Here is a 25590-nt window from a genome sequence, read left to right as displayed (position 1 = left end):
GGACAAACCCAACTTGTCATAAAGAAACTTATAAAATTTCCAAATCTGTTTCGACTCAACCTTTCTGACACAAATTATCGCATAAAGACATAACTTGCCCTCGTATTTAGATACTATGAGTTACTATGCCGATTTAACTAACCGAAAGTGTTTCATCGAAAAGATAAATATACATATACAATTAATCAAAATCAGACTTAAATTATCAGACTACAATTATTTCAATCAGATTACAATTATTCAAAATCAGACTTAAATCGAAATTAATGATTATTTAGTTACGTAATACCAGTTCAAAAAACCCATATTTTAGAAAATATGCCCATAAAAACCATACCAGATAATACAAAATGCTATTCAACACACAGAGGAAGCGGAGCTTCGCACCTCTTAGATTCAACACTAACATAAAAAATTTTTAAAAAATCCGAAAAAGAAAAATTAAAAAAAACTAGGTCATATAAACTTTAATCTCTCGATAGAACTTCATTCCAGCCAAATATGCCAGACACCTGAATTTTGAATCAACAACAAAGGAACAAAATTTATGAAAAGAAACAAAGCTGACAATCTTTAAGCAGACACAAGTTAAGCCGAAAAAAATATGATTTTATTAAAAAAAAAGTTTGAAGTCCCACCTTAAACAATTGCACTTGCAACTACAATGAAAATTGTTTGCAGTACAAGAAAAAAATCAGTGATGTGGCAAATGGGCCAATAATCTTTGAGCTGTAACTACTTGAACTGAAAAATTCAAGTTCAACTTAAGATTAAGTTCATTTTTTTTTTAATTTTAAAATCTTTCAAGTCCCCCTTGAAAATAGAATGAACAGCACTTGGAACTACAATGAAAGCTGTTAACAGCAAAAAAAATCAGTGATGTGGCAACTAAGTCGACCACCATTGAGCAGACACCAACTAAAACAAAAACAAAAAAGATTTTTTTATTCTTTTTTAATCTTTCAAGTAACCCCTGAAATTAGAATGAACAACACTTGCGTTTGCAACTACAACGAAAACTGTCTACAGCACAAGAAAAATCCGCTGTGGCAATTTAGCCGACAAAATCTAAGCGAACAAACGAAAAACCAACAATTCAATTTTCTCGGAACTTTTTTTCCAATTTCATTGCTGAAAAAAAAAACAAGATCCGGCCACTACTCGAACCCCAGACCTTAGGGTACAAAGGCAACTGCTTTACCTGCAGGCCAAGAGAGAAACAGCCAGGAATATTTTACGATAAGGTAAGAAGAGAAGTGAAGATAGGAAGAGAAGTAAAAGAAAGGATTCAAATGATTCTGTTAAACTAGTAGTTAACCAGAAACAAAATCTATATTCCAGTTTGATAACGCCGGATTACCGCAAGCGTAAGAAAAACAGAAAAAAAAATTGTCAGAAAATTAAGACGAAAACCATGAACAAAAAATATATAGCTTTCAAGAATTTTAAAAAAATTACTACCTAAAACAATCTTCACGTAACCAATACCTAAATGATAGCAGTAAAATTTAAATTTTCAAGCAATTGGTCATGTCAAAGTGAAATTTAACGTTCCTACTAAAATGATCATTCTGTTAACAAAAATATCTACGGGCAAAAAACCTAGTATGCGCTTACAATTCACAAAACACACGGTTTGACCTCGTAATAAACAAAAATATCTACGGGCAAAAAACCTAGTATCCGCTTACAATTCACAAAATACACAGTTTGACCTCGTAATAAACTTTGCGCCTTACGAACTAATGCATAAGATAACCATGCTTCGCGCAAACACAAGCAAGATCAGAACAAAAAGCAGCTCTATAAAGTGCAAAAGGAAAAAGAAGACATAAGCCTCTAATTAGTAAAAATTCGGCAACGTCTCGGACTAGATCTGCAAACTAGAGATTATGAGTTTCATGCACTAACCACTCAGCCACAGATGCTTAATAAATGTCAATTACTAGCCACAAATAAAGCAGATCCTATCAAATTTCCAAGACTAAATATCGTGATTATAGCAAAAGTGCCTACAAATATCTGAACACCTTTAATGAACTCTTTTATTTGCGAGCTAGGTTAGAAAAGAAGAAGGCTCGTACTAACACATTTCGCTCGAAAGTGTAATAAACCGAAGAATCCTGTCAAGCGGGGAAGAAGGAAATTTAACAAAAACAAGAGGGAACCTTAAGAATATGGAACATATCAAAATGAACTAGCGTTTAACGCACCTTCGGTGCTTCGATTTTTAGACAACTCATGAAAAACGTCATATATTGGAAACAAGATCTGCAGCCTTTTAGTGTACTCTGACACCACCCAATTACAGGGTTGGTAATTTCAAATTTTATCAAAATAAAATTTAATTCCAAATTTGAAAAACCATAAAAGCGTCATCTTGAAAACTTAAAGGGCCTCTGGAGAAATTTGGAGGCAACATTTGCAATCACTGAGAGTAACCTGAGAGCACCCTACTATAGGGTTGGGAATTTCAAATTCCGTGAACTTTTCTTAACTTAAGTTTCCCGAAATAAACCTAAGTTTCATAGTTAGAGGCAAGATTCGCGAGATGCGCTGACAATAAGGTTGCTTCTTCAACAAATAAGGAGTTTCAAATTTTGTAACTTTTTTTGTTTAAGTTTTTTGTAAACTTCACAAGATTTGCAACTCCTGAAAGCACCCTCAAGGTACCCAACAACATGGTTGAGAATTTCATATTGTGTGAAACTTTTTAAATTTAATTTTTCCGAAAATTTTCTAATAAAAACACTAAAACGTCAAATCTGGAAAACTACAATTATTTGAGTAGTCATATTTGGATGCAAGACTTACAACTCCTGAGAGTACTCTGGCAGCACCAAAGTACAGAATGCTACTCGCTCGCTTTACTCGCTAGAATTTAGACTAAAGCTCAAAAGTTTTAAACAGGTTTTTCTTGACACTGGAACAACTTTTTGAGATTCTTGAGTGTCGTTCGAATCACGAGTGAAAAGGCTTTAAAATTATATATGACTCGTCCTATTCCGATAATTACTAGTGGTACCTGATTCTACTTGGAAAACAAAAAAAGAAACTAAAACACATTCGAATGCAAAGTTTACCATTATTCAATGGTCGGATTAACAATTGGAACACTTTTCGCATGATCAAGTGATACGGCCAGAAAACTTTTTACGCATAATAGTTAGATAACTTTATATCAAAGATCTCTCAACAAAAACAATATCTTTAAAGTCTCTGGAAAAATTTCAACACATTATTTTTGTGATCGAAATTGACAAATTGGTGGCATCGTAGACGTTAGGTTAGGAAATTGTGATGACAAGTAGCTGATTAGTGATCGGCTCTTCAGTAGTTTTCCTCCCTTTCTATTTCGTACATGTGTGTATGTTTCTTGTTAATTTCATTATTTATTACAAATTCTTAAGTAAATTTAACCGTTTTGTATCTTGGAAACACTATATTGCACAATTTATGACCTGCGCACTACCTACTTTTCACCGTTTTGTATCTTGGAAACACTATATTGCACAATTTATGACCTGCGCACTACTTACTTTTAACCGTTGCTGTATCTTGGAAACATTATATTGCACATCTTCAACTGTGTCCGACCACTCAGGCGGAGTTCCATTAGGAACTCTACTGCCAAAATTTTTCTCCGCGTCAGCTACCAAAGCTGTTCGATCTGTGACTGTAGACTCATCAACTGTTTTTGAGTAGAATTGACGATGCTGAATCGAATTATTTCGCATTAAAATAAAAACTTCTGTTAGCGATCGCGTAGCCATCACCCTTAAAAGAGTTACAATCTAAAGCAAAACTTATATTTATTTTCACTTGCGACTTTTGTAGCACAGAGGCGAAGCTGAGCTTCGCACGACGTGCGACAATTATACGCCAGGAATAAATAAAAAAAATTTAAAAAAAGGCAAAATATTTCATATTTTTAGCGGAAAAAAATCAATTTTTTTTTCATGAGTTGGTTCACGATTTAGCCATTCTCTAACCTGTATAACTCACAACAGCTTTATTGAGATTTTCCAACCTGTCAAATGAATTATTTGTGGTAAAAGAGGAAGACTTTTCACACCGTAGTAATGGCATATATACTTTTTGATTCGTTTGCAATCAGCAAAAATCGAAATTTCAAAACTGAAAGGGAAAAAACGTTTTTTATTGCTTTCTTTTATATTTTTTGTTTTTAAAAGGTATATCAGGTCAAAAATCATTATGGTAACAGCAGTCCTTTATCATTTCCCTCAGTCACAGTTTCATAAAAATAGGAAGTGTAAAGGAAAGTATCAAGTGAAGGAATGTAATAATCACCCGGAAATTATACAGCGACGGGAGATAGAAAAATCAATTTTGACGACTGGCTGACGCCAGTTACCTTAATTATATGCTTTTTCTACCTCTACCGTCTCGACCTATACAGCTGACTTTTGGTCTGTTTAAGGTCTTAGCAATGTGTTATAGATTTAAGGCGGTGCTAGGGATTTTAGCAGACCGGTTTTATAGCAGACCGGTTTTTTTAGCAGACGCAGAACAATTATTAAGTGTGATAGCTAACTTCGATTGCAGCGCTGGCGAATAGCGACCGCTAGCTCCGCTGCGCTTCAACTCAACACGAGTGTTATTGTGCGTGTAACTCCTTGATTGCCGCAAATTTAGCCTGTTAATTTTAAAGTTGATAGTTTTGTTGACAAATCGCGAGATAATTGACTTAATTGGGAAAGCTTGGCCGCAGACTGAACGTCTTTTCGAGTCTGTCAATCAATTACCCGTCACTTTTTTACGTTGGTCTGCTAAAATACTCATTTTTCATGCTAAAAAATTGGTCTGCTAAACGATCGGTCCCCATCTAAGGCCATCAGACAAACGAATTTTACCTAGCTTTCGTTAACATTTGTAACATTCGAACAGAATGAGCTGAAATGCATATCAGCAACGAATTTCTATCTGCAACAGTTCAGGGAAATTTGCTTTTATGAACGATATGGGAGAGGTCGGTTTTGATTGACTTGTAAAATTTTATAATTTCGTTCGGTTGTAAAGACTTGTTACGACTTTGGGATTTCGCGACAACTAAAAAACCGCAAACTTCAGAAGAACGATTTTAGAGAGTCAGAAAAACACAGGACGCTGAACTAAGCAGAAAAAAAATTAGAAAAACGAGCGTGAAGATCCGAGATCATTCCGGAAAGACGATTGTGCTGACACTGTCAATCGGTAAGGCCGATAGTCTAGACTGCATCTCGTCCCGGCGCTGAAGACTACAAATCCGAAAGAGTCTTAGAAGACGGTGAACTGAGTTTCAAACAACTTAATGCCTTCTGGAATGTCTTTAAGCGAAATTTAATTAACATCTAATTCATTTTCCAGAATAAGAGAAACTAGGAGCTGAGGGAAAGGGTTGATTAATCTCCGATGAATATGATAATTTCTATCTTCTGAAAAAAAAGTAATTTTATAATTAAGTAAAGTTTTTAGGACTGACGTCGTGGTCTGGAGATACTAAGACCCAGCCAGGAGCTCACTATTTTTGCATGTGACTATGTTATTTAGCGCGGTCTGGCCGATAGCCTTTAAATTGTAACAATTTTGTCGACCCGATGTTATTGGATTAAACACCGAACTGGCTTTGGTAGAGACGGTTAAAAGCATGTGAAGCTGCGTTTGGACGCTAGCCAGTCGTTTTAGGACCTAGCTTTATTTTCCGTTGTTATATACTTCCTGGCGAAGGGTTTTTATGGTGCTCCTGGGTCTTACTCTTCTAGCATCATAATCGCAGACCCGTTAACAAATATTCCGCGCCGAGCGGATGCTCTAAATAAGTCCTTTAACCAAGAGCCGGGAAGGTATTTCCGTCCGCGGAAGCCATCCGGATTCCGCGACTTAGCTTTTTAACCTATTTAAGACCGAAAATTCTTGTATCGTGAAGGATATGGGGATCGGTCGTCTCGTCGTTTCCAGGGCGGTATATGACCAAAAAAAGTTAAGGATATACAACATCAAAGAACAAGCCAAGAAATATTTTTTAAAATAATCGGAAAAACGAGAAACAGTACAAAAGTACAATATCAGTAGAAATCATCTCCGTAGACGAGATCTGATCCGACCCTCCCATTTGTTGTTGTTAGATCAAGTGTTGTTAGAGGCATTTAAATCGAACAGGATTGTTTCGATCAAAACTGTTGACTTTTTCTGTTGTTGTACTAAAGGGTTTTTTGAGCATTTAATCACGTCAACGCTAAATTCCGCTCAACCCAGAAGTGTGAAGTGGTTGGAAGTGAAGATGAGCCTGTAAGCAATGCAAGGAGCAGCAAGAAGAGTCTCAAGGACAACAACAACCGACTGCTGGGTTTCGTTAACAAGTTTTGTATTCTTTTTGGTACAGAAGGTACGATATCAAATTGTGGGGGCTCGACAGTGACTGCACTGTAGTGATCCTCCACCGAGTTGCAAATTTCCCCAGCAATTGAACTTAACGAGTTTGATTTAGTGGATTCATCAATCCTGAGTCAATTGTTTATACGTGAGCCAATTGTTTTTTGAAAAAATTAAGCATTAAATAATTGTCAGATTAATTTGGCAAAACCGCGGTTTTCGAATGTGGACCTTTCACGATTTTTTTTGTAAAGCCCTTAAACCCCTATCAAAAGGTAGCGACGGTTGCTTAAGGACTTTTTAAATTGTTCTCGACTATAAGGAATAGTTAGGGAGCCTAGAAAACGACAGTCATCGGAAACAGGCTCGCTAAAACACCCCTCACAATTAAGGGAAATTTTTGAATAAGCAGCTTAGCCTAAATCCGGAGGAGTCGGAAGCCAAAACGAACCATTCCTGGTTAGTTGATTTTGCTTAATAGGCTCTAAGAACATATCCGGAAGGGCCTCGGTTTACCTTTTTGGACCTTTTTGACAACTCATCAGAAGGGTCATAATTTGCCTATCCGGAGGGGTCCCAATTCGAAGTAGTCCTGTTTTTTTTTTCAACTCAGAGTATTCCCAATTCGAAAGGGTCCTAATTTTGGCAATCCATAAGGTTCCCAATTCGGAGGGGTCCCAATTTTTGCCAATCCGGAATGGTCATATTTTGCCTATCCGGAGGGGTCTCACATCAGAGGGGTCCTGTTATTTGCCATTCCGGAGGGTTCATAATTCGGAGCGGTCCTATTTTGCCAATTCGGAAGGGTTCAAGGACCGGTTCTGCCAATCGGGAGGGGTCTAAGAAAATAATTTTTTTACTAACGCAAACGATGACAAAACATTTAGTGAATAGTTTTAGGATATTAGGAAAAATAGGCAGACCAAAAAAGACAGGAAATCAGTGAATAAACTGGTAACTGGTAATAAACTGAAAAGACCGTAGTAAAACCAAAACGGTCTGAGCCTGGAGAGGTCTAACCGAAAACAAAAGTCGACACTGATTTATTTGGATATGAATTCAAAACTAGTTTTTGGAAGCGCGGTTGCCTTGCGAGTTTTAGAAGGTCTAGCTCGGGCAATCCAAAGGCAGATAGTTAACACAGAAGTCGGTGGATGATAGTCGCCCATATGAGAGAAATTTTTTGCCCTCAAGTTTTGTCTGTTTAGAGCGGCACTAAACAGTGAAGGTTCTATATTTAGAAACCAGTTCGATTATTAAATTGCGACAAAACGATCGCAGTACACATAGGTTTTTGATTTTTTTTCTTCAAAATTTTTTTAAAATCATGTTCATTAATTATTTTTGATTGGGTTGAGAGTGCACTGTCTTTTAAAGAATTTGACATCATCAGACTGTGCTAGCTTTTATTCCAACAACTAAATTACAATTGCTATGCATAATTTAGAAATACGCTGTACTGTGTTATAGTTTAAGAAGATTCGTGATTACTCGTTAGGTAAAATTTTTGGATATTTTTGTGATGTATTAATATCAGTTGTCAGGCAACAATCACGGCAGCAAGTGATTCAGGTGAGTGAGCAGTAAAAAAGCATTAGATTAAGCTGAATCTAGACCAGTCGAAGGTACCTAAGTTAAGTGAAATCTCTGGGAAATTTATACGGAAGAAACAAAGGAAATCAATGAATGATCTTTATGTGGAAATAACCAAGAAGACCTGGAACAAGAAAGGGAAGAAGTTTTCAGGAGGAATGGTTGAAACGAGGAGTCAAAATGTTTCAGAAGACAAAAGAGCAAAGTTGGGCAAGTAGAGATTCATCCGAAACCCGCTCTGCGTGAAATTTGAGCTGCACGCGGAAGCGAGGGAAATGGGATCAGGAGAATAACGAGTGAATATACTCCCGTAGAACAGGGCTACAATTTCGTTATTTCGACCGGGACTCTTGATCGAGATGAAATGTCGGAACTGTGCGACATTTCGTACGAAAACCCGGTAGTAGGGGGCTCACCTACTGACAATACCATGATGCGTGGGGTGACTGAGAAAACGGCAACGTCTTCATCGTTCTCGTAAAGAGGAAAGGACATTTTGAGAAATTTCTTTTCGTTGACCTTGGGAGCGAGAACTGGCGATGAAGTCGACACCTAAGAAGAATATGAAGATAACAGAGAAATTGATGACTCTGAGCCTCAAGTCAGCTTGAGTAGTTCGACTCAGGAAAACGAAACACCCTCAAATACGAAAAAAGATATAGATCGATATGGTTCTGAGAGACCATAAACTACTGATGGATTACAACAGTCAAGAGAGTTCATGAAAATGACCAATTCGGACATGCAATCAGAATCGACTAGGTTAAACAGATCAGGAACCACACTAGGGGAACTAGAGGCGTTTTATGAGTGACCTTCGAGACAGAGAGGAAGAGCGCGAGTTTCGACCAGCACTAAACTGCCCAGCACGAACAAGGTGACGCCACCAATAGTGACTCCATTGGTGGACAATGGAGCATCAATGGAAGAAGCATTCACCAGGGTTGTGGATAGTATGAGTGAACAGAATGAATAGATGTCAATAAGAATGAGTGAACTAGAAAGATCAGCTCATAATGAGAAAGAAAGCTTCGGGATGAAATAAATCGCAATAGACAGGAGGTGAGTAAAAGCGAAAAACGCTTAAAGGAAAGGACCGATGAGCACTTGTCCAGAAACTTGTCGGGAATGACGCGTGAAGCTGAAGAGAGAGAGAGAGAGAGAGAAACGATTGAGGGCTGACCTGGAGCAACTTCGGAGTCAACAAGAGCAAACTATTGAGACTCTCGATACCAGGATTGACGCAATGATTGAAAGATTCACTCAGACCATAACGGATAGATTGAATGGCCTCCTGGGAATAGGAGCGGATCTAGAAATGAAGGAACACACTCGAGAGAGGCTATCAGAGAGCCGAGACTGAACTTCAACGAGCATCCAAACAGAGGATGGACCTATGGGTCCACAAGAGGAAGGGGTAACTCATCCAGCAACATCACTGGGAGTCACCAGCGTAGAATTCCCACGAATATCCGAGGAGGCTCTTTTGGCACTAGGCCAATCTCGAACAAACGACCCACGCGAGACGCACATGCGAATGGAAAAGGTGGTTCGGCAAACTGGATTCACTCGAACTAGAGAAGAACTCAGCCCAGCTACTCGGACAGGAGGGAAGTTCCAGAGCCTCGAACAACAGACATGAACGATCAGGCGGGATTTACACTGGAAGCAACATCAATAGCCAGAGCGGTCGATCCCCTGAAGAGAATTTTCTTACAAGGTTGTCTAGGACCAATGAGTGCAGCGAGAAACCTGAAAAGGTGTTCAAGAAACCAAGGTGTTATAAGGATGAATCTTACAGTTCTATAGATACCTGGATAACAGTCACGAAGCTGCATTTTAGGGAAGAAGATTTGACAGAAAGAAAAAAATGCACTGCACTCACTAGAAACTTGTAGGTACAGCCCTGAATTGCGTGATGGCCAAAAAGCAATATCAGCGGCACACAGCTGAGAAAATCTTCGAGATACTGTTGAATCGCTTCGGCTCGAGAGTGCAAGGGCAACAAGCAATGATGCACTTCGAGAAACGAAGGCAACGTGAAGATGAAACCATAGACAAATTCTTGGATGACTTAGAAATGCTGAGAAGTCGTAGTCAACCGAGAGAGTCAAACATCAGGATGAACTTGGCAGTAGCTTCTAAGTTCATTGATGGTGTGAAGAAGGCTACACATCTCTTTCAACGAAAGCACCTACGATGGAAGGGCTGCGACTGAAGTCCAAGGAATATATATTGCTGAAGCCTCCGATGAGATCAGGCTATTTTAGAAACAATTACGGCAACTTTAACAATGAACATGTAAGCCAAGGTAATAACTGGTAAACTCCCAGGGATGACATGGACAAGAGACGCTCTTGTGAAAAATGCAGTTCCACAGACAATCATGTATCAGCATGCCCAACCTATAAACAGGGCATGACAGCGATTGGTTTTACCCTCGAACATAGAGACGCGTCAGAAATCGAACATAAGAATTTTATGAGAGGAGTGATTGCAAAATTCGGCACCAGTTGTTTCTTTCGAAACCTGGAGGGTCATTTTAAATCAGATTGCCAACATTTTTGCGATGCTGTGGCGGAAAACAAGCACCAAAGGCATGACGAGGCTTTGTCAGGCGTTAAAGCCAGCAAAGCACGCTTGAGGAGCGAGGGGGAGCACGGAGGAAAGAGAAACCGCAGGAGCTGGCTACGAAGAACATGCAAGTCGTGCTAGAAGAAAAGAATGAAACAGTGCCTGAAACCGCAGCTAACGACTTTAAGACCGGCTACTTAAGAATTAAAGCAGCAGCAAGAGATGCCTGAATAGAGTTCGACAGGAGTTGAAGACAAGGAAAATTGAACAAAAGGTCAAGTTTGAACTGGAGAACGAAATAACTCAGGATGAACTCAATGCCTTTGAAGTATCCGAAGTAGTAGCAACGAAGGCAGCGAGAAGTTTGATCATGAAGGGATGGTGCCACAAAGAAGCAGGATACAGTCGACCGCCTCGTTGGCAGATCATCAGGTAATTAGGAATCTGAGTAGACCTTCGTAGTTCACCATGATGCAGTTGACATTAATGCCGATTATCTGAGACAGGCAGAGCCACGCACTGATCTGAGCGCTGTGTCAGTCTTGTTAACGGCGGGTCGCACTCGAAGATTGAAACTACACGGCGTAACGTGGAAGTTCAACGGACCATATCAAGTGATGCTCAATGCGGATGGGATTAGTATTTATACCGTGACTTACGTCACGACAGATAATGACCAAATAGGACAGATATATTTTGGTCGAGAAGATCTGAAGGTCCGTAGAATTGGCCATGACGCCATGATGGAACAAGATGCGGTACACATTGGATCGCAAGCAGATATGACTGCACATCTGCTAGACATCGATAGAAAGAAAATCGGAGTAACAGGCTTCCTAGGCAGAGGAGCACTAGTCAGTGTATTGTCGATGAAGACATAAGAAAGGATGGATTTCACCAAGGAAGACCTGATACCCACGAACTTAAGATTGGCTGCCGCCAATCGCGGAGCTATCTACTTCGCCAGCAGAACTCCAATAATTGTCCTCCAGATGGGAGGACGGAACTTATGGATGAGTTTTATCGTGGTGAAGAATCTGGATGACTCGGATCAGTTCATCCTGGGTCGTGTTTTCGTCAGAAAATTCGAAGTGATGTCAGACCTCAATAATGGACTGATAAAGATTAGGAACCCAGACAGGAAGTATTCTAAGCAACAAGTAAATAGAATAATAAGTGATGAGAACAAGATATAAATTTTTTAGACAGAAAAAAAATTGCAGCCCAGGCAGGCAGTAGTAGCAATTTTTAGGATGCGAAAATTAGACCCCTTGAGTGATACTAAGCAGTTCTGTCTGGTACCAGACCCAAACAGTCAAAGTTCGGTGGTTTTAGGCCGGAACTTTTACGTCACAGGAAACGGGCTGTGTGCGAGTGTTTTTTTGAATACACTGGACACAACGGTTTCAATCCACCGTGGAACGAAATTGGGCTACACTTTGCTAATGAGATCGGACTATGAAGAAACGCCGAACCTGAAGAAGCATCGAATATACGACTGTCCAACTCACGCAAATGAAGTTTTGTCTTTAAAAAAGATTAATGAATTGAAATCTTTTTTAAAAATATACTCAAAGAAATTTGAAAGAGATGACGGCTTATCGAGATGCTCGAATTTTCCGAAACCCCCTCGTTATATGAGTTAGAGTTTAATAAACCAGTTCTGCCGGAGATAGAATATTTAGTAGGCAATATAGGGGAGGGAGAGTTTGAGTTGCTAAACTCAGTTTTAAATCCAGCAGATGTTTTTTCAAAATATAAAGCCGATATTGGTTGTTGTAATTTCGGCGAGCACGAGATCGAAATATAAGAAGACGCTATTCTCACAGGGAGGAGGCGTGGCGAGCGGAAATAAAAATGCTGCTCGAATACGACATGATAGAATCCTTGAAGTCACCTTGAGTTTGTGGGATTGTCATGGCCAAAGAGAAAAGGTGACAGCTACTATTTTGCTACCTGAAAGCGGTGACCACAAAGGACGCTTACCTAATATTACTTACAAATTGCTAGATAAAAGGGTGCAAGTCTCGCCAGAAGTGATGCGGATGCTGGGTTGATTATTGGAATGAGAATTGACAATAGATGATCCTGAATGGACAGCAGCCATGGCATCGTTGACAGTCAGTGCGAGAGTACGCATAACACCATCAAGACGCTAAACAAGGAAAATTAAAGAGATTGTAGGACAAAGGTTCAGCAACTAGTTTCCTCAATTCCTCAAAGCATTTTAATGAGAACATCGTATAAGACGAAAGAACCAGAGATCGGGACTCAGAAGAAGACAGTCACTTTTGAGGCGCCTGATCAACGACTGATAAAAGTCGAGTAAAAAAACTCGGAGCAAAAAAAATTGTCCGGGGAGTCGGACACTGAAGAAAGCGGATTTGCGGATGGGCAAGACCAGGTGGACAAAATTTGGTCCGGAGATTTTGTACGGGGAGCTTAGATTGATGAGTAGATCATGCACATCAGAATCTTACACTCATCTGTTGACCAAACCTCGAGGAAAATGAAAGTTGACACCTAATCAGGCAGGAATTCAGCAGGATCTGAATTAACAGAGTTGGCGATCCACACATTGCTGGTGGACACTCGGGCAGGAGACTTGGACAGGGAGGTGTATCAAGACCCTGCTAGTGATCATTACCAGTTTCCGAGTGATAAAGACTTTGATAACGCGGCAGATGACTTGGAGATGATAACGGTGTCAAAACGTTTGATGAGCCTATTACCGCAAAAGGAAGTAGTCAGAATTGACCCCGAATCATTCAAACAGGACACAAAGTCATTGCCAAAGATTTGGTGTGTTAAAATGGAATATGACATACATGAAGGCGAGATACAGACTCTCGGACTTACTAAGAATGCAGAGAAATTAGCTAATGACAAATAGCTTGAAAAGGTGGATCAAAAATGGGGCAACAGAAAAAGGATATCTGGAAGAAGATAGCTACCGGATCTTGAGAAAGTACTATATGCAGAAGGATGGACGGTTATATCTGAAAAAGGGTGGGACCGTTGCATGCAAAATGAGAGAAGAGGACAAGTTCCTGTGCAAATTTAGCGCGATAGTGTTGCCGCAAATCTATCAAACGGGTTTTCTTATTCAGGTCACATAATCAGATGGGACTTGAAGGACTCGATAAAGTTTGTCAGAGGATCTTGAAACGCTTTGGTTTGCCTGGAACGAAAAAAGCATGCGAGAAGTGGGTGACTGCATGTCGGTCATGCCAACAAGTGAAAGATCCTTCCAAATTGCGATTCCCATTACAGTCAATCGAGTTATCCGAGTTCAAAGAAGTGATGCAGATTGATCATCAGAAGATATGTATGACAGACAAGGGTTACAAGCAGGTCTTTGAGATGATGGACCACTTCAAAAAGTATTGAGAGCATGTGCCTGCATAACATCCTCAGATGAGGAGACGTGCAATCATCTGATCAATATTTGGATATCCAGACACGGGTGCCCGATGACATTCCGATCAGACAGTAAAACTGCTTTTGTGGGGGAGCTTACTAAGGAGCTCATAAGACGTTCTCATGTAGCCCAGACCCGCTCTATGAGTTACCATCCCAGACGATTGGCTTAGTAGAACAACAAATAGCACTGCGGTTTCGATGTTGAAGGTGTATCGTTACCTATACATGACTGATTTGGATAGATATTTGCCACAAGTAATGGGAGCTTACAACAGTACGCAATTTTCCACCACAGGTGATAGGCCTCACATGATACTCACTGGACATACCCCTGACTTTCCTTTAACTGGAGTATGAAGGAAAGAAGACGTCACCATAAGTCTCTGTAAGAGATGGGATCAGACGTCAGCAGGAGCTAAACGATTTTTCGTAGATGCAATACACAACAAGCTCAGGCGAGGCAGAGGAAGAAGTTTGATTAGAAAACAACTGGTGCAAAAACTTACTTAGTAGGAGACTACGTGTGGGTTTTTCAGCAAGTTATCCCACCGAAGGGAACGAAGAAACTCCTAAAGAAATGGAGTGGACCATTCATGATAACGGAAGTCCATCAGAGGGGACGTATCTACAGACTGAGTAACGGCCGAACTGCGAACTTTGAAAACATTGAACCACATAGCTCATATACAGAAGACTGGTGTATACCTGAAGCCAAGGAGGAGGTTGATTACTTGATGATTGACCCTGCTTGCAAAGTCAATGAGAAAGGCACCAGTGAAAATTACGATGAGAATGAGACACTGGAAGAATGAACAAGCCCTTTAGATCAGAATCCTAATGATATAATTTAGGCGGATGAAGAAATTTTACCCTATGCAGAAGAGGACTGGAAAAATCTCGAGCAGATAGAAGTTCCCAAGAACATGGAACCAGATCTACCTTTTTCGACCCAGACATTAAAAAAGGACAGGACAAGACCCGCAAAGAAGTGTAATCCGAAGAATGGATCGACGATCGGTCTGAAATTGAAGTTGAATTTGACGACGAACAGCAGCAGACTTACAAGCAAAAATTGACGAACCTGCGCGTATTGGAGTGATTGATCAAACTGACGTCAGACCCTAGATAAACCAGTGTTACGATTCAGGACGTAGACCGCGAGAGTATGAAATACAAAAAGACATACATGATCCTTGCTGGGCAGCACAGAAAGGGCCACTGTTCATTACTGCGTCCAACCTTAACTTAATATCCGGTATATGATCGACGAGGACGTCGATGGATGTTTTTGTCCGGGGACGGGGGTAGATCTTACCGACCCTGAAAAATTATATATAAATAAAATTCAAAATTACAAGAGAAATAGGTGATTTAGAGACAGAAACAGATGAAAGCCTAGGGAACCAGACATAGGAAGAGTAGTAGAGTCATATTTTAACTTGCCAAGTGAAAACTCAACTAGTTTAATACTAACAGACAGTGCTTTTATTTATGCGGACAGGACGTGTGCAATAGCTATCACCGCGGACACGAGTTTTAGAACAGCATTAGCAGCCGATTTTAGTAGACAGTACAAAAACAGAGTTTTTATGGAAGCAACGACCAGGAATAGAGGGTGTAGTGGCTTTGCCATAAGCGGCTCCGAAGATCTCAGGGAAGTGCTTATGCTTCTTGTTGACGAGGGCAACGGAGAAGCAAAACGTGCACATGGATCCTGAAGATTTGGTTTTTTCCCTGACGAGACCAAGAGATTTCTTCGTGGAAAGTGGAGTGAAAGAACTGTCTCTTACGGTGTATGACCCCAATAGAGAACGACTGCTTCCTCGGCAGCTGTACGCGATGATACATGTAATCTTTTCGGATACTAACAATGAAATATAATTACATAAAAAACACTATCTGAGTTTAGGTTGAGTGTAGGTTGAGCGTAGGATGTGAAATTTTTTTTGTTATTAGGTTATTAGAATCTTGGGTTTGAAAGGGCTAGTGACCAAAAATGCTCCAACAATATTTCTAACTTAGATCAGTTTCCAAAGTTTTAGATTGAATTGAATTTTAATAAATCTTCAGATCAAAATCTTTTTAAATATGTTTTAATATGAATTTGGCGCAATGATGACAGATGAGATAGTCTTGACCTTGTTTCTAGATCCTGATTGATCAATTTAATTTTTGATCTTCAATTTGTTGCGAAGTCAATTTATCGTATTCAGTAAACGAAACGCTCTAGAATGGACAATCTTGATGAACTGATGGATTTAGCCGAGGTCTACGTGGGGCCAGTCATAGACGAGCTCTATCGTAGAGAACTGGAAACAGACTGCGCCCAGGATGACCCGGATGTAGTCATAATGGCGGCTGCTCTGACGAACATCCTATGGCTGGATAACCGTGGGGACAGCCCCACGGAAGTCTTCCTGATGGCAGCTTAGCTTAGGGCAAGCCAGGAGTGTTGGAACGCCCAAGTCGGTGGGTTATGATATGGATAAAAGGAGCGCTCTTGGGAGGGATTCGGCGCACGAATCCCGGTTTGGCATCAGGAGGACGTACCAACCTGGAAAGATGCCTCTCCCAGCCACTCCTCGATGCCTCTACTCGAAGATCTGATCGAGACGAGACAGGAGTTGGACCGAGTGAAGGAAACCTTGGCCAGAACCAAAGAAGATAGAGATATGTGGAGGAGACTGTTTGGGGACTGCAATAAAAATTAAGGACACGAGATATAATGCGTGAGGCAGGAGTATAAGGAGCAAACTGAACAATTTGGAATAGCAAAAACTGAACGACCGTTACCAGCAGGACGCGTTCCCCGTATGCGATTGCTGATGGAGCTTCTGATGCCTTGCGAACTAAGTCAAACAATGGAAGTGCCAGTCCCAACTGGACTCGGTGGAGTGACAATGCGGGACCCAAGCGACACTCTAGGTGATCCAGTTGTGGGAAAAACGAAGAGGCAGCTAGTGGAAGCCGCTGGTCAACTCATGGCCATCAGGATTGCGCTAGGTTCTGTGGTGACTGCACCCTATGGAACAATTTATGATACTGGCAGAGTAGAGCTCTTCTCAGAATTGTTAAGGAGGATAGGAGCTGCTACAATGACAAAGAGGAAGATCAGGGAGATGCGGATAAAGAAATTGTCGCGTGGGCTAGACATACAGAAGATTAATCAGATCAAACACAGCTTCCCAGGATCCTGGAGACAGACAGACAGACAGACATGCAAGCTTGTTTCACTAGATCAACTTGGAGACCAGAGATGAACACGCAGCAATCACCCATAGGAGCGTCACATTTGATATTGAGCGATGGTCTAGTGAGAGTGTTGCTGAACTTGAGAACCTCATAGATCACTACGGTGATGAAGCGACTATCGTGCCGGCAATTTCATCTTTTGTGCCGCTTAATCTGGAGACACGCTTGGGATCAATCCCAGCCGTTCCGCAAGTAATGCAGAGCTCAAGAAAAAAAGTGAGACTTATTAGATCGACAGGGTGAAGCACCAGCGAGAAGGACCAATCATCCCCGACTAAGATTAGGACCAGTTAATCAGACGGACGGGACCTCAGGCACCTCCAGATCCAATACGACGACGAGTGCGAGCAAGTAGAGCAACGTCCAGATAGAAATTCCCTGATGTGGTCAAGAACAATGCCTTCTCCTTGGCACATATGCAAGCAGGATTTACTGGAATTGAACCTTCAGACAGCAGGATTTGCAGCTGACGCAATGAGAATGCTGAATGGCGCGAGATTGACAGTAAATGGACTTTACTCGATCGTAGGAGTGGACTGGTTGATAGCGGCATAAATCAACTACAGCTCTACGACAGCATTACGGTTCGCTGACCTTGAGGAAACGCCTCTAACAACACCATGAGTCCTGTGAATGCCGAACCATTGCAAGATGTAGGGAAGAATCACAGCGAGCAAACCAGAGAGGAGAGACCGGGAAGATTATCGACAAAACGGGCACCCACTGGGCAACATGTGAGGATGTTTAAACAGGTATGAGCGCCTCCAGCTTATTTGAAGGAGAAAGCTTATCCGAAGCAAGTAACACAAGAAGGTGATGCAGAACTAATTGAAGTTCAAAGTAGACAAGATCATCTTCGCTGCCTACGACAACGCAGAAATGTTAAAGGCGAAGATACTAGTGATTGTGAGCTCGGACTTTGTGAACACCTCCAAGTCCTTGTTCTGGCTCGACGTGATAATTGGATGCAATCCATATAAATGGCAATCGGGCTCAACAGCAAACAGTGATGATTCCGATAACGATCGTTTTTGCCGGCATCAATGATCACTTTCACAGCAGAGGTCTCCTGAGCAGACTCAGAGACCCAGCAACGGCAGAAGCTGCGGTGTGGCCTGCAATCAAAGACGTTCTGGAGTCCGTAGGCGAGGTTGAGGACGTGTTGAAAGAAGGCGGGTTCCAGAAGATAACTCCGAAGCCAGTTTTAGTGTTATCCTCGGGAATTGCACACCTCTCGGACGGATTGAAATTCGTGTTTGGTCAGAAGAGAAATCTGATGTGATCAAACCTGCCACAAATCGCGAAGTGGAAACAAGGAATCTGAGACAACTTCGGTCAGTATTGCTTGCAGTGTTTTCAGATATCTCAAACGCCATCAGAGGATTGAAAGATCATTCAATACACATGCTTGTGTTAGACGAAGTGTTGGAATGGGAACTGCCCAATTTCAGCAGGCAGCTCAAGATTAAGCCAGGATTCGATGATGATCATTAAGTCATAGTAGTGATGTCAATTGACCTGTGGTTCAGAGAAATGGAGGTCGAGGAAAACAGAAAGTCCACAGTGGCAGAACGAACGCCAAAAAAACGAAAGCTCATTTGAGAGCTATGGCTTTGCAAACGAAACCGGAGGCAAATAAATGGCTGCGTTTGAATCCTCTTATAGCAAGATTGGCCATAGACTCTTTCGCTTTCGAGCGGGGCCCACCGATGATTGCGAAGACCCACGCTCACCTAGTAGAAGAAATGAATTTGGCGGAAAGCGAAGGAGACAAATCAGCGGAGTTCGTAGACAGGATGTGCCAGATAACACTCGAGGCATTCTCGACAGAGAACGTGACAAAAGAAGTAGGTTTTGAGAGGACCAATAGCATGTTAAAAGCGTTGAGAACATGTCCTTTCTGGTGAAAATTTACCCAGGACTGTCTCGCTATCTATTACGGGAATTCTGCAAGGCCGTTATGGAACTATCTATCGTGGTTATCCTGGAACTCTTTGTTACGTTCCGATCAAAATATTTCAGAAAGAGACCAGCCGTACAGAATCTCCGACTGGACGAACTTTTGACTCTGATTGCAATAACGCATGGAAAATTAGGAGAAGTGATGAGTTTAACGCGCCACCCCGAGCAGTTGAGTGAGAACGTGAAAAAAATTGACATGAAAACGTCTACAGTCTCTTGGACTAAAATGCTGGATTTAAGACAAACTAATCTATTATCTGTTACAAAATAATTGTTTTGGTACAGGAGAACGTTAGATAAGGGACCTGCCCCTACTCACCTACTTATGCCTAGCTATGAGCGCAGATCCCATAGCATTGATCAGGAGCGTCAGCGAGTTTGTGACGGTGATATACGCTCCAGCAGTGATGTTCGCGTTCCCTGACGCAAAGTTAGAAGCCTACAGGAGGTCTGTGTTGCACCTGGACCTCATTTCAGCAGTGTACTGGAGCACACTCAATTGGTGAGAGCAGAATGTGCTACGTGAGGCGATGAGCGAAGATTAGCTGTATGCAAAAATAGCAAACCCCGACATGGCAGCGGCGAATTTCAATAACCACTTCCGCGATCGAATAGGCAAAGGGGGCAGAGGGTGTCTCAATGTTCCCAAAGCTCTGGAACCTGAGACCTTACGGTAAAACAAATGGCAAAAAAACAAGAAATCCTCGACTAATAGCCACCAGAAAATGAGGAAAAAACTGAAGACAGGGCAAAAGAAGACTACCAGAAGAAACAATCGAATTTCCCTTAATCCATAGGATGCTGCTCAGGGGAGACATCATAGTACACACTCCCAGGTTGAAAGCGTTCGATACCACCGAGAGAAAGAGGGCAAAGCTGGGCAAAGCATAAGCAGAAATGCTGCCGTGGAGCAGTAAACGCAGTTTGCATATGTGGATGAGTCAACGAGGAGAAGGATGACCAATGCAACCACTACGAAACCCGGAAGATTCGAGGAAGAATGGGTTAAGTTGGACCTGGCGCCAACCATGATGAGATGCAAAGCAAATTTGCAGAAAGCTGCACTGATAATCATGAATGTGAGGCCAGAGTTGGCAATAAATGGGAAGCTGCTGACTAGGACTGCTCTAGCGCCCTTTGCTTGTGAAGAAGTCGTGATAAGATACGGAGAACGTGAAGACCGGCCAGCAGGTGAGCTAGTCATGCCAAAGCTTTCAGTCGAAGCAATGAGTTATGAGGAAGGACCTTCGGGGTCGGGTAAGAGTGCACAAAGACACGATGAAGAGCAAGAATACCGTCAACCAGAAAAACCAGTCGAGCAGAATCCCGAACAAGCGGGAAAGGATGGCGACAAAGCCTCAGTAGGTGGTGCGTCTCGCGTGGACTTCAACTTTCTGGACGAGGAAAACAGAAAGTCGGCCATAGACTCTTTCGCTTTCGAGCGGGGCCCAGCGATGATTGCGAAGACCCACGCTCACCTAGTAGAACAAATGAATTTGGCGGAAAGCGAAGGAGACAAATCAGCGGAGTTTGTAGACAGGTCTCAGGTCTGCCGAAGGAACAAAAACGTTGGCAGGGACGATTGAAGCAGCGGAAGATGAAATTTTCCTGCTGGATCCTCCCTCAGCCTTCATGAATGCAGCCCATAGCTAGCCGGAGAGCAGCTCTCCTGGCAAGATTGATACTACTACAAAAGACTTTTAACGGAATCTCACGCAAAATAAAAATAGAGTACCTCTCTTGGGAACCCTGCAAGAAAAAGATTGGGAAATTCATCACCGGGATCACGAAATGGACAGAGTGTGATATGGACAGAGTTGCTTTTATGGAGGAGGTCTGGAGATGTCAATTGACCTGTGGTTTAGAGAAATGGAGGTCGAGGAAAACAGAGGGTCCACAGTGGCAGAACGAACGCCAAAAAAACGAAAGCTCATTTGAGAGCTATGGCTTTGCAAACAAAACCGGAGGCAAATAAATGGCTGCGCTTGAATCCTCGAATAGCAACATTGGCCATAGACTCCTTCGCTTTCGAGCGGGGCCCACCGATGATTGCGAAGGCCCACGCTCACCTAGTAGAAGAAATGAATTTGGCGGAAAGCGAAGGAGACAAATCAGCGGAGTTTGTAGACAGGTCTCAGGTCTGCCGAAGGAACAAAAACGTTGGCAGGGACGATTGAAGCAGCGGAAGATGAAATTTTCCTGCTGGATCCTCCCTCAGCCTTCATGAATGCAGCCCATAGCTAGCCGGAGATCAGCTCTCCTGGCAAGATTGATACTACTACAAAAGACTTTTAACGGAATCTCACGCAAAATAAAAATAGAGTACCTCTCTTGGGAACCCTGCAAGAAGAAGATTGGGAAATTCGTCACCGGGATCACGAAATGGACAGAGTGTGATATGGACAGAGTTGCGTTTATGGAGGAGGTCTGGAGATGTCAATTGACCTGTGGTTTAGAGAAATGGAGGTCGAGGAAAACAGAGGGTCCACAGTGGCAGAACGAACGCCAAAAAAACGAAAGCTCATTTGAGAGCTATGGCTTTGCAAACAAAACCGGAGGCAAATAAATGGCTGCGTTTGAATCCTCGAAAAGCAACATTGGCCATAGACTCCTTCGCTTTCGAGCGGGGCCCACCGATGATTGCGAAGACCCACGCTCACCTAGTAGAAGAAATGAATTTGGCGGAAAGCGAAGGAGACAAATCAGCGGAGTTCGTAGACAGGATGTGCCAGATAACACTCGAGGCATTCTCGACAGAGAACGTGACAAAAGAAGTAGGTTTTGAGAGGACGAATAGCATGTTAAAAGCGTTGAGAACATGTCCTTTCTGGTGAAAATTTACCCAGGACTGTCTCGCTATCTATTACGGGAATTCTGCAAGGCCGTTATGGAACTATCTATCGTGGTTATCCTGGAACTCTTTGTTACGTTCCGATCAAAATATTTCAGAAAGAGACCAGCCGTACAGAATCTCCGACTGGACGAAATTTTGACTCTGATTGCAATAACGCATGGAAAATTAGGAGAAGTGATGAATTTAACGCGCCACCCCGAGCAGTTGAGTGAGAACGTGAAAAAAATTGACATGAAAACGTCTACAGTCTCTTGGACTAAAATGCTGGATTTAAGACAAACTAATCTATTATCTGTTACAAAATAATTGTTTTGGTACAGGAGAACGTTAGATAAGGGGCCTGCCCCTACTCACCTACTTATGCCTAGCTATGAGCGCAGATCCCATGGCATTGATCAGGAGCGTCAGCGAGTTTGTGACGGTGATATACCCTCCAGCAGTGACATTCGCGTTCCCTGACGCAAAGTTAGAAGCCTATAGGAGGTCTGTGTTGCACCTGGACCTCATTTCAGCAGTGTACTGGAGCACACTCAATTGGTGAGAGCAGAATGTGCTACGTGAGGCGATGAGCGAAGATTAGCTGTATGCAAAAATAGCAAACCCCGACATGGCAGCGGCGAATTTCAATAACCACTTCCGCGATCGAATAGGCAAAGGGGGCAGAGGGTGTCTCAATGTTACCAAAGCTCTGGAACCTGAGACCTTACGGTAAAACAAATGGCAAAAAAAAACAAGAAATCCTCGACTAATAGCCTACCACCAGAAAATGAGGAAAAAACTGAAGACAGGGCAAAAGAAGACTACCAGAAGAAACAATCGAATTTCCCTTAATCCATAGGATGCTGCTCAGGGGAGACATCATAGTACACACTCCCAGGTTGAAAGCGTTCGATACCACCGACAGAAAGAGGGCAAAGCTGGGCAAAGCATAAGCAGAAATGCTGCCGTGGAGCAGTAAACGCAGTTTGCATATGTGGATGAGTCAACGAGGAGAAGGATGACCAATGCAACCACTACGAAACCCGGAAGATTCGAGGAAGAATGGGTTAAGTTGGACCTGGCGCCAACCATGATGAGATGCAAAGAAAATTTGCAGAAAGCTGCACTGATAATCATGAATGTGAGGCCAGAGTTGGCAATAAATGGGAAGCTGCTGACTAGGACTGCTCTAGCGCTCTTTGCTTGTGAAGAAGTCGTGATAAGATACGGAGAACGTGAAGACCGGCCAGCAGGTGAGCTAGTCATGCCAAAGCTTTCAGTCGAAGCAATGAGTTATGAGGAAGGACCTTCGGGGTCGGGTAAGAGTGCACAAAGACACGATGAAGAGCAAGAAGACCGTCAACCAGAAAAACCAGTCGAGCAGAATCCCGACCAAGCGGGAAAGGATGGCGACAAAGCCTCAGTAGGTGGTGCGTCTCGCGTGGACTTCAACTTTCTGGACGAGGAAAACAGAAAGTCGGCCATAGACTCTTTCGCTTTCGAGCGGGGCCCAGCGATGATTGCGAAGACCCACGCTCACCTAGTAGAAGAAATGAATTTGGCGGAAAGCGAAGGAGACAAATCAGCGGAGTTTGTAGACAGGTCTCAGGTCTGCCGAAGGAACAAAAACGTTGGCAGGGACGATTGAAGCAGCGGAAGTTGAAATTTTCCTGCTGGATCCTCCCTCAGCCTTCATGAATGCAGCCCATAGCTAGCCGGAGAGCAGCTCTCCTGGCAAGATTGATACTACTACAAAAGACTTTTAACGGAATCACACGCAAAATAAAAATAGAGTACCTCTCTTGGGAACCCTGCAAGAAAAAGATTGGGAAATTCATCACCGGGATCACGAAATGGACAGAGTGTGATATGGACAGAGTTGCTTTTATGGAGGAGGTCTGGAGATGTCAATTGACCTGTGGTTTAGAGAAATGGAGGTCGAGGAAAACAGAAAGTCCACAGTGGCAGAACGAACGCCAAAAAAACGAAAGCTCATTTGAGAGCTATGGCTTTGCAAACGAAACCGGAGGCAAATAAATGGCTGCGTTTGAATCCTCGAATAGCCACATTGGCCATATACTCCTTGGCTTTCGAGCGGGGCCCACCGATGATTGCGAAGACCCACGCTCACCTAGTAGAAGAAATGAATTTGGCGGAAAGCGAAGGAGACAAATCAGCGGAGTTCGTAGACAGGATGTGCCAGATAACACTCGAGGCATTCTCGACAGAGAACGTGACAAAAAAGTAGGTTTTGAGAGGACGAATAGCATGTTAAAAGCGTTGAGAACATGTCCTTTCTGGTGAAAAATTACCCAGGACTGTCTCGCTATCTATTACGGGAATTCTGCAAGGCCGTTATGGAACTATCTATGTTGGTTATCCTGGAACTCTTTGTTACGTTCCGATCAAAATATTTCAGAAAGAGACCAGCCGTACAGAATCTCCGACTGGACGAACTTTTGACTCTGATTGCAATAACGCATGGAAAATTAGGATAAGTGATGAATTTAACGCGCCACCCCGAGCAGTTGAGTGAGAACGTGAAAAAAATTGACATGAAAACGTCTACAGTCTCTTGGACTAAAATGCTGGATTTAAGACAAACTAATCTATTATCTGTTACAAAATAATTGTTTTGGTACAGGAGAACGTTAGATAAGGGGCCTGCCCCTACTCACCTACTTATGCCTAGCTATGAGCGCAGATCCCATGGCATTGATCAGGAGCGTCAGCGAGTTTGTGACGGTGATATACCCTCCAGCAGTGACATTCGCGTTCCCTGACGCAAAGTTAGAAGCCTATAGGAGGTCTGTGTTGCACCTGGACCTCATTTCAGCAGTGTACTGGAGCACACTCAATTGGTGAGAGCAGAATGTGCTACGTGAGGCGATGAGCGAAGATTAGCTGTATGCAAAAATAGCAAACCCCGACATGGCAGCGGCGAATTTCAATAACCACTTCCGCGATCGAATAGGCAAAGGGGGCAGAGGGTGTCTCAATGTTACCAAAGCTCTGGAACCTGAGACCTTACGGTAAAACAAATGGCAAAAAAAAACAAGAAATCCTCGACTAATAGCCTACCACCAGAAAATGAGGAAAAAACTGAAGACAGGGCAAAAGAAGACTACCAGAAGAAACAATCGAATTTCCCTTAATCCATAGGATGCTGCTCAGGGGAGACATCATAGTACACACTCCCAGGTTGAAAGCGTTCGATACCACCGACAGAAAGAGGGCAAAGCTGGGCAAAGCATAAGCAGAAATGCTGCCGTGGAGCAGTAAACGCAGTTTGCATATGTGGATGAGTCAACGAGGAGAAGGATGACCAATGCAACCACTACGAAACCCGGAAGATTCGAGGAAGAATGGGTTAAGTTGGACCTGGCGCCAACCATGATGAGATGCAAAGAAAATTTGCAGAAAGCTGCACTGATAATCATGAATGTGAGGCCAGAGTTGGCAATAAATGGGAAGCTGCTGACTAGGACTGCTCTAGCGCTCTTTGCTTGTGAAGAAGTCGTGATAAGATACGGAGAACGTGAAGACCGGCCAGCAGGTGAGCTAGTCATGCCAAAGCTTTC

At 42.5% G+C, this 25590-nt stretch overlaps 2 protein-coding genes across 3 annotated transcripts in view; both read right to left on the bottom strand.

Annotated features, from left to right (window-relative positions):
- LOC134851053 (malate dehydrogenase, mitochondrial-like) overlaps positions 1 to 25590 on the bottom strand; it is a 340885-nt gene that overhangs the window by 4590 nt on the left and 310705 nt on the right. The window contains exon 2 of one of the 2 annotated variants that reach the window (XM_063866953.1): positions 3540 to 3779. The exons of the other annotated variant lie outside the window; for it this stretch is intronic. Coding sequence (XP_063723023.1) covers positions 3540 to 3773 — 234 coding nt within the window. The 5' untranslated portion in view covers positions 3774 to 3779. The remainder of the gene's footprint in view (positions 1 to 3539; positions 3780 to 25590) is intronic. 2 annotated transcript variants of the gene reach the window in all.
- Positions 1 to 25590, bottom strand: part of LOC134851054 (retinal rod rhodopsin-sensitive cGMP 3',5'-cyclic phosphodiesterase subunit delta-like) — a 150830-nt gene that overhangs the window by 34562 nt on the left and 90678 nt on the right. The window lies entirely within an intron of this gene.

The sequence above is a fragment of the Symsagittifera roscoffensis genome, chromosome 7 (assembly GCF_963678635.1).
Source record: "Symsagittifera roscoffensis chromosome 7, txSymRosc1.1, whole genome shotgun sequence".
Classification (NCBI taxonomy): domain Eukaryota; kingdom Metazoa; phylum Xenacoelomorpha; order Acoela; family Convolutidae; genus Symsagittifera; species Symsagittifera roscoffensis.
Note: the sequence above shows the minus strand (reverse complement) of the source record. Positions and strands in the feature narration are given on the sequence as shown.